The sequence below is a fragment of the Trichechus manatus genome, unplaced genomic scaffold, assembly GCF_000243295.1.
Source record: "Trichechus manatus latirostris isolate Lorelei unplaced genomic scaffold, TriManLat1.0 scaffold00146, whole genome shotgun sequence".
Taxonomy (NCBI): Eukaryota; Metazoa; Chordata; class Mammalia; order Sirenia; family Trichechidae; genus Trichechus; species Trichechus manatus.
Genome location: NW_004444082.1, coordinates 6,908,118 through 6,918,065, shown reverse-complemented (window position 1 = coordinate 6,918,065; position 9,948 = coordinate 6,908,118). Strand labels below are relative to the sequence as shown.

At 49.4% G+C, this 9,948-nt stretch overlaps 1 protein-coding gene across 1 annotated transcript in view; it reads right to left on the bottom strand.

Moving 5' to 3' along the window:
• The window catches only part of IMPA2 (inositol monophosphatase 2), a 76,254-nt gene extending 68,250 nt beyond the window's left edge, over positions 1–8,004 (bottom strand). The window contains exon 1 of the mRNA XM_004385809.2: positions 7,721–8,004. Coding sequence (XP_004385866.1) covers positions 7,721–7,822 — 102 coding nt within the window. The 5' untranslated portion in view covers positions 7,823–8,004. The remainder of the gene's footprint in view (positions 1–7,720) is intronic.
• Positions 8,005–9,948: the final 1,944 nt, after the last annotated feature.

Genomic DNA, 9,948 nt, shown 5'->3' with positions numbered 1-9,948 from the left:
GTTGAATGGACATGGGGAATCAGGGGTGGAAAGGAGGAGTGTATGTCACAGTATGGGGAGAGCAATTAGGGTCACATAACAAGGTATGTATAAGTTTTTGTATAGGAAAAAAAAAGTAATCTAGAATACAAGTTATCTGATTCCAAAATACAGTGGAAGAACAGGCACAAGGTAGACATTCCTATTACAAATGGGAGAAATTGGAGGGAAAGAAGGGATAACAAGCACCAAGCAAATCCAAACCCAGCAGAATAAATTACATTAGCTCTCAAGGCTAGAAAATAATCCTCTGTTCTCTGACACTATCTAGGCAGTGGTCCTGCCCTCCAAACTCTAGGTGTTGGCCACACCCTCTGGATTGTATGTGGAGGCACCTGGGCCCTGGGCTTCAGGTCTGCCTTCCAGGCCCATAGAGATGGCAACTCTGCTGCCTCAGCTTTGGGCAGCACCATTCTCCTAGTACATCTGAGTTGCAACCCCACCCCCTCGGCCCCTGCAGGCCCCATTCTTCTGCCATGTCCCACCCCTTCAGCTTTAGGCAGTGGCCCTATCCCCCCGGCATACCTTAACGGCAGCCCCACACACTGGAACACTTTGGCAAAGATACGACTCTTTGAAACCTAGTAGGCTGTGGCTCCACTCTTTGAGATCCAGGACACTGTGGCCCCATCTTTTGAAACTGAGAAGGTCCTGTTTTCTGTGACCCTTCCAACAGTTTTGCTGATCTGCAAGCTGCTCCAGGGATGGTCCTTTTCTTTTCTTGGAGGACAACAGATGTAGCTACTTTGGCCTGTTTCCTGCCTGCAGAATTCCATGAGGCAGATAGTGTTCTTTCCTTTTGTTCTTTCTCTGTACCCTTCAGTCTAAGCTGGTGGGTTTTCTGCTGTGGTAGTTGGTTAGATCTATCAGTCACAGAGGCTTAATCTCTTTAACAAAAGATTGTTAGCCATGTCCTTGGTGAAAATTCTAGGACACATGTACTTAGTTTCTACAACAAAATTTTCCAAATCTTTAGGCTCTGTTTTTATTTTGCACAGTTCATTTTTAAGTCCATCTTCTTCCTCTTGCATTTTACTATGTGTCAATGAGAAACCATGTGGCCCCTTTAAGAATCTTGCTTAGAAATCTCCTCAGCTGAATATCCAAGTTCATCACTTACAAGTTCTACCTTCCACCAAACATTTCAACATAATTTAGACAAGTTCTTTGCCACTGCATAAAAAGCATCACCTTTCCTCCATTGTCTAATCACATGTTCATCATTTTCCTTTAAAACCTCACCAGAAGCACATTTAATGCCCACATTTCTAGCAACATTCTGTTGCTGGCACCATATGTATTCTCTCTCTAAGAAGACAGAGACTTTCGCTATGACTCTCCTCACTTCCTTCTGAGCCCTCACCAGAATTGCCTTTAACGTTCATAATTCTACCAACAGTCTCTTCAAGGCCATCTAGGCTTTTACTATTAGGCACCTTAAAACTCTTCCAGCCTCCACCTATTACCCAATTGCAAAACCTCTTCCACATTTTGGGTATTTGTTAGAGTAGCAGCCCCACTTCTCAGTACCAAGTTCTATCTTAGTTATCTAGTACTGCTATAACAGAATTACCACAAGTGGGTGGCTTTAACAAACAGAAATTTATTTTCTCACAGTTTAGAAGGCTAGAAGTCCAAATTCAAGGTGTCAGCTCTAAGGAAAGGCTTTCTCTCTCTCAGCCCCTTCGCCCAGCCTCTGCCCTTCTTGGGCAAGTGTTATAAAGCTCTTTAACTCTGCCAACAAGGGCCCAGAGGCACCCTACTCTGCCAGTAAGCCTTGGCCTGAAGGCGCTCAGCTCTCTTGCTCTGTGCGTTGGCACACCCACTGTAGCCACCTTGCTCCGTGGGCTGCAAAGCCCATTGTGCCTTCTCGTGCTGGTCCCCTTGTTCTTCTGCCGCCATTTCTCTGCCACTGCTTCTCACCATCTCCAGTATTACAGCTGTCTCTGTCTCCTGGGTCTAGGAGGACCCAAAGGACACACTCTACTCCTAGCTCTTCTTTCTTGGTGATAGTGAGGTCCTCCCTTTCCACCTCTGGGATGGCTCATTTTAAGCCTAACGGGATGGCAAAGCTGACCAATTCTCTGTCAGAATTCTGTCTTAGTCATCTAGTGCTGCTCTAACAGAAATACCACAAATGGATGGCTTTAACAAAGAGAAATTTATTTCTTCACAGTCAAGTAGGCTAAAAGTCCAAATTCAGGGCATCCGCTCCAGAGGAAGGTTTCTCTCTCATCAATGTTCCCCAGGACTAGAAGCTTCTCCACACAGGGATCCTGGGTCCAAAGGATGCGCTCTGCTCCTGGCACTTGATGGTATGAGGTCCCCCTGTCTCTCTGCTCACTTCTCTTTTATATCTCAAAAGATTGCCTCAGGACACAATCCAATCTTGTAGATTGAGTCCTGCCTCACTAACACAACTGCCACCCCTCCTCCCTCATTAACATCATAGAGGCAGGATTTACAACATATAGGAAAATCACACAATACCAGGAATCATGGCCCAGCCAAACTGATACACACATTTTTGGGGGGACATAATTCAATCCATGACTGGTTCCATACACCATATTTGCATGCTTCCTCCCAACAAGGGTGCCATGCACCTTATTTGCATTATTAGCAAGCTGTCCAGTCCCCTTGGTGGGCCACAAGCATCTTATTTGCACCAAATGATTGGTGAGAATTACAAGACCATGGCGAGAAAGGCCATATAAAAGCAATCCATCGCACCACAGGCCACCCCCTGGCTCTTCTAGCCATGGTTCTTTCATACTTGGAGAATAACTTCCCCCTCCCAATCATTTAACCAGTTCAAATCAGTCATTAACAATTAGTCCTTCAGTAGGGCAAAGAGTTCTCAAGGTGAGGTTTCTCAAGTCCCAGCCATTCAGGTCTGCTGCAGGTGTCCATCTGATCTCATCAGGTGTTGCAAAAGTTGTCTTGGCTTTACCCTTTCTGGCGTGTGATAAAATTTAACTGAGAGAAGATTATTCTCTTGCTCTGAGCCTCACAAGTTATCAGCAGAGTAAAACCTTTAAGGGACTTTACGTTTGGCCACTGTACTCCAGTCCAGCAGTGCCTCCCCCTTAGTCCATTCTTTTGCAGTTACGGCTTCTACAATTACAGTTTTTACAATCACAATTAACCCTGTTAACAATCAACACTCACAACTGAATCATATAATCCTATCAGTGTCTTCCCCACCTTCTCTTCCCCAGACCTATCAGGAAAAAAGCAATCTATTCAGTGGGGATCCTCCCTGGTCCCTCTTCATTTTGAATATAAGCACACCCACCAAAGCATGTAAGCCAGCTACTTCATGCCTTTATCTCTCCCTGTTTTAGACAGCCAATGTTTAAATTGCCCGTCCCTACCAAACCAGTACTCTGAGAAGATAAGCATGTCCCTTGATCTGAAAACTTTTCTGTTCTGGTTGGAACTTTGAGCATCTACATCTATAAGCAAAGTCCAGTCTAGAGCAAACTATCAAATTGCAGCAATCTATGCCAGCTCAAAATATGCAGATCATGGAAAGAAACAAGGCCCCTGGATGGTGAATCAGTTAATGCACTCGGCTGCTAACTGAAAGGTTGGAGGTTCAAGTACACCCAAAGGAGCCTCGAAAGAAAGGTCTGGTGATCTACTTCCAAAAAATCAGTCACTGAAAACCCTAAGGAGCACAGTTCTACTCTGACACACAGGGGGTCGCTATGAGTCTGAATCAACTGGACAGAAACTTTTTGTTTTAATGAATTGGTATTTTTATGAATTTTGTGATGTTTGTGTTATTTGTTAATATCTTAAAATTTATATTGTTGTGATTTTTTCTTGCTCTAAATAAATAGTAACTTTTGTATCTTATTTTGAATTCATACTTTTGCATTTTTTTTCTTAAGGTGGGCCCCCCAAATTGTATAAGCTTCGGGCCCAAGAAAACCTGAATCTGCCCCTGCAGGAGAATTAAAACTTTTTCGCTACCATTGGGTTCACAGTATGCCAGTCACTTTTTATGCCTCTGGATCTCAGAGGTTAGACATTATTCTGGTTCTAAAGCATTTAGCGTCAAGGTGAGTCTCTTTTGAAATGCGTGAAGCCCAGCAGATCTGAGTTGGAGCCTCACTGTTGTGTAGGTTGTGCATTCTATTAGGTGATGCTTCCTGGATGTGTTAAGTTTGTAAACTTTTGCCTTTTTCCCCTTTACTCTCTGAGATAAGGCTTGCAAGCGTAATTCTGGCTTTCCTGTGTGATAGTTAGGGAGTCCTGATGGGTTTGTTTTGGTTTTTCTGTGTCCTATTTGGAAAAGCAGAGGTTCCCCATGTAAGCTAATGGAAAGGTGCCTGCAATAAATAGTCCATTTAACTCTGACTGGTATACTGTTGTACCACGGTGCCGCTCACCTCATTGGTGGCTTGTGTCACCACATCATATTTCTCAAAATCCACATTACCAGCCAGAAATTTAAACACACTCAGTAAGCATACATTACAATATTGAAAACACATGCCATCAAAAAAAAAAATGTAGTAACAAAAGGGTTAAAAAAGCATAGTTTACTGAGAACTTTTGTTCAAACAGTAAGAGAAAGAAATGGTTAACAGCCATGTCAATGAATATGGTTATTAGTGTTTTGGGGGTGGGCGAGGCGGGGCTGCAGTTAGCCTGGGGCGCTCCATGGCCTGGAGCAGTGCAGGCGGTTGGGACTGGAAGGAAAGGGATGACTCCAGAGACCCAGAAAGGATGGCATGGTGGAGGGGCAAGGAGGAAGGCGGGAGAGAGGACAGGGGAGCCATTCTGGAGAAGGCAGCACTTTGGGGGAAAGGAGGCCTGGGCAGGAGACTTTATGGAGACCTCTCCTGGGCGGGACAAAGGGAGATGGGCAAAGGGGAAGTGGTAGCAAATGGTCTAGGACTGCCCTAACCTGAACCAGTGTCGGAATGATCAAAAGCAGTTCACACTGATCTCTTGAGAGGTCCAACCCTCTGTGCCCATCACCTTTCAGGATGTAGAAAACAGACTCAGGAGAGCTGAGGGTAGTAGCAAACACAGCAAGACAGCAGAGCACTTGGGTACGGGTGAGAGTGGGCTTTTGGACCACAAGACGATGCAAACTGTGCCATACACTCCTTCAGCTAAGGAGGGCTTCAAAAATGACCACCACGAACCACCTTTTCCTCGCTCACTGGGCTTCTGTCTGGAGCCCACATTTTCTCCAATTCACAAGAGCATTGTTAAGCCAACGGTCTCTCTAATCCAGGTTACGATGACCTCGCGTGGCTTCTGTTTTTCCCGGTCACAGACCACCCTCTCACCCACTGCCCAGCAGGCAGGAAGCAGCAGCAGAATGCTTCCTGACCAGGCTCCTAATGGCAGGATCTTTAGCCCTCTCCTCTCTTCTTTTAAAAACAGCTTTTTTGTTGTTGGCAAGTTGCAAACACATAAAATGTCTCTTAAATAAGTTAAGCTTCGTAAGACACTTAGTACTATGCCTGCCATATCGAAAGCTCTACGTGAGTTTGTTAAATAAAATAAACCATATTAAACCCTTCTGTTTCTTCAAGCATCTAAATTTGAAAAGCCACAGACACCCATAACTTAGCTCACTCGAGTTTACACAGTGGCTTCTTGATCCTGAGCTGGCTTCTCCTCAAAGTCTCAAGGAAGACAATTTTATGGTGGGATCTGCAGTTCCTGAACATTCTGATGATGCTGTCTGGAGAGAAGGTGGGTTGGGGGGAGGGGAGAGCAGGGCTCCAGGCAGACAGGGCCGCTGCTTTCCAGGGAGAACTCTGCCTGGAGGTACTATTTTGTCTGACCCACTGCCATGGAGGTGTGAGTCCTTTAATTCCTCGAGAAAGAAGGTGATGAAGGCAAAGGGTGAAGCTTCACAAGACTCAGTTTTATAAGCCACAGTCTTTTGAGGCCGAGTCTTCAGTACTTAAAACAAAGAGGGCCCTTCTGTGTTGAAGGTTAACTTTTAAAAGGGATCAGAGGTGTCACGGAGTCCCTGGGTGGTGCAAACAGTTAAAAGTGCTTAGCTGCTAACCAAAAGGTTAGAGGTGTGAGTCCACCCAGAGGCAGATGGGGAAGAAAGACCTGGAGATCTACTTCCAAAAAATCAGCCACTGAAACCCTATGGAGGACAGTTCTACTCTGGCACACGTGGAATCGCCATGAGTCAGCGTCAACTCCACGACAACTGGTTTTAAAGGAGTCACATCAAGGTAAAGCACTACCCACTTGGCGTGTAAGAACACACTGCAAATTTAAGATTGGTAACAACTGGTTTTAACTTGTAGGAGAAACTCGTACAGCATTTTCAGACTATTAGACTTGGAAGAAAAATGCTGTTTGGATATTAAGAAAAGTAAATCTGCCCACACCACTCCTTCTGGCCATCTTCATCTTCCAAAAGAACCCAATGATGTACCTTAAACAAGCAAAACCCAACCCTGCCCCTGACAGACCAAATATCTACTAGTAGCTACTATGATTCAGGCACTGGTTTGGGTACTGAGGAAAACCCAGGGGCCAAAATACACAAAAAGTGAATATGAGAAAACAGGCAGCACTCTATTTTTTTACTGTATCCTTGCTGCTCTTTAGCCCTGCTGCTTGGTGTTCATCCGTCCGTCAGTGGAACATGTTCCCATCTGCTGGCCTATACTAATTACCGTATGGAATCAGAGTAAGCATAAACTCGGGATGCTCCAAGAAAGACAAACAGCAACACTGCCAGATCTCTGCGCGGCTGGGGAGTAAACTCGGGGACACGCACCCTCCTGGCCCGGTCACTGGACCCATCAAACGTCCTTCAAAACCAACAGCTGCTGTATTCTAGCCTTGGAGGGATTTTTAAAGTCCTAGACTGATTTGCATAGTTAATATATTCTAACTTACTCTCTCAAACGCAAAGGTCAAGTAACCTACAGTTAGCCATTCAACTGCCAAAGGCGAGAGGCCGCGTCTGGTAAGTTTCACTGGTGGCTGCGCCTGCCACTGGGGAAGACGACAGGACACGGACAAAGGAGGCGATCACTTCCCTCAACTCCCTGGGGCTAAAGGAAGGTAAAGGGAAGGTTTGTCCAGGAAACAAAACACAAAGAGCTCCTTTCACAGCTTCACACCGAGCACTGGCGGAGTGCAACGGGCAGACGGCAGCGGCATGCGGTCCCACAGCACCCGAAGCCCGGGCCGGCCACCAGCCGCCCCACCGGGCTTTCCTGCGGGGAGCCGCCCGCACAGCGCCTCGCAGAGCCCGGCTCCCTGCAGCTTCGCAGGGGACAGCGCGCCTTTCCTTCCGACTTTATCTTTTTTAGGACTTGAAAAAGTTCCCTATGGGCGTGACCTGGCCAGAACCAGTCCTTCTCTGCCTGCCTCGGGTGAATGCAGGAGGAAATAGGCGACTCGGATGGGGCGCTGCACCGCGCTCGCGGGGTTGTGCAGGGGGCGGAGGGACAGGAGGCGCGCGGGAGGCAGAGAGGCGGGCAGGGGACGGGCAGGGGGCAGGGGGCGCGCAGGCGACGGAGGGGCGTGCAGAGGACGGAGGGGGCGCGCAGGGTGAGGAGAACCGGAGTAGGGAGGAGAGGGGATCAGAGAAGTGTGGCACAGAGAGCGTAGAGCGCAGGGGCGCAGAGGAAGTGCGCAGGGGGTGTCCCCACCACCTGGGCCAGCCGCTGACCTGTCCTGCCCGGAGCGCCAGCTGCACGGCCACCTCAAAACACTCCTTCCAGGGGTCCCCCGCGGCCGCCGCCGCCGCCTCGTCTTCTCGGCACGGCTTCATTGCTGCCTTGGTCGGGCCCGGCGACCTCCAGCCTCCTCCCGGCTGCGGAACTGTGGGGGCGTTGAGGGGGCCAGCGGCGACGTAAGGCACAGGACCCCGGTTTCCACCAGCTCCACTGCCACTGAAACCTCGCTTCGAAACTTCTCGGCCAACCCAGCCGCCTCACAGATGTCCCGGCGGAGAAGGGCAGGGAGCCGGGACTGCTTGGGAAGCTCCGGCCGCGTCGCGCCTCCGCCCCTCGGCCCCGCCCCACCTCTCCTGCGCCTCCCGCGCTTCTGCCCCGAGACCCCGGCCCCGCCCCCTGCTGGGGCCCCGCCCCTGTGCTGAGGCCCCGCCCGGTACCCGCTTCCGCACTGAGGCCTCGCCCCTTGCCCGCCGGACGCGGAGGCCCTGCGCCTAGCCGGATCCCGCGTCGAGGCTCCCCTCCTCCTACCTGCTCCCGCGCCGAGGCCCTGCCCCTGTGCTCGGTCCCACGCCGAGGCGCTGCCGCGGGCGGCGCGCTCTTTTCCGCGCGCGGAGAGCGGCCTTGCCTGCGCGTCCCGGTAAAAGGAGCACTAGGAGGTGGAGGTCTGAGGACTCTGGGTTGCCGGATTCCAGCAGGCAGCCGCCGGATAGATGCGGGCGGCCCAGGCCGGGCAGACGCACGGGCGGGACTTTAAATGAACTTGGGAACACAGTCTGACGGCGGTGTGCTTCAGCGGAGGGAATTCAACCTCGGTGCCTTTTTCAATCTCCCGCGTTTGGCGCCGGGCGCTCGTCCGGGAGGGCACGGCAGGGGGCCGAGTCTTCGCCAACGCGGAGACCGGGGCGCAGAGCTGTGGACGTAAGGAGCAGCAGCTCCCCGAGCGAGCGGAACAGAGAGTCGACGCCGGCATGCTCGGGTGGGGTCCCACACTGGTCTCCTCCGCGCGAGCCTGCAGCCCAAACTTTGATTGCTCTCTAATGAGGCTAACCTTGAGTTCTTTTAACACAGTAGTGCTGGCACCACCTGAACATAATAAGCACAGGCGCTTCCGAGAGGGCCCGCGCGGCGTGCAGCGGTGCGGTCTCATAAGCTGCTTGCCTCCCACTTTCACAGAAGGGGCTGACTCTCGCACAGTTGTTCTGGAGGGCACCCTGCTGCCTGGGAGAGCAATGGGAGTGCGAGCAAGAACTGAGATGGGACACTTTTACGGTTAAACTCATGATGGGGTTACACATTTTAGTTTCAGTCTATCAGTCACTTTATGTTGAAATAGCTTGTGGAGACACGTAAGATGTACGGTTAAAATTTTTTAGAAAGCTGTCAGAGTAGTTCTGACTCAGCGGGAATCAGATTGCCAGGCCTTTCTTCTTCCACAGAACTAGCAGGTTGGTTCTAACCGCCAACCTTTCAGTTAGTCAAGCTCGAACTGTTTGAGACTCTAGGTGTAAGGTATAAGGGACGAAAACTACAAACAACGGGGAAAAATTAGGACGCCAAAGCTGGGTAGGGCTTTGGACTCTATGTCCCTAAAACTTAGCTGCTAACCCTGAAAGATTAACGGTTCCGGTCCACCCACAGTTGCCTTGAAAAAATGCGTGGCAATCTACTTCTGAAAGACAAGCCTTTGAAGGCCTGTGGAGCACAGTTCTACCGGGACACACATGGGATCCCCATGAGTCGGAATTGACTAGATGGAATGGGTTACTGGTAGCATCACTCAGCCTCCTCACCCTTCAGCTCAGGGCACTAAACAAGGGATTGCCCCCAACTCTGACAGCTGGTTTGGGGCAGCTAAGAGGGTGCTTCACTAAGTTTTTTTTTTTGTTAATAGTTTTTTTCTCATGGTTTTCAAGATAGGGAGCAAGAGCAATGAAAATAAGACCATGCCCTGAATGCATTTTGAAATGAAATACACTCAGTCGTTGATCTGAGGCAGGTTTTCACTGACAATCACTTCTAATACCAGTGCCAGGAAGTATTAGGAAGTGATGAAATTTCTGCTGGGTCTCTTCCTAATGCCCCTTTCTGAACACTGTTCCCCCTAATCCCCATACGGTAACTGTCTTAGTTATCTAGTGCTATTATAACAAATAGGTGACTTTAACAAAAACAAATTTATTTTCTCCCGGTTTAGGAGGGTGTTGTTGTTGTTAGGTGCCAT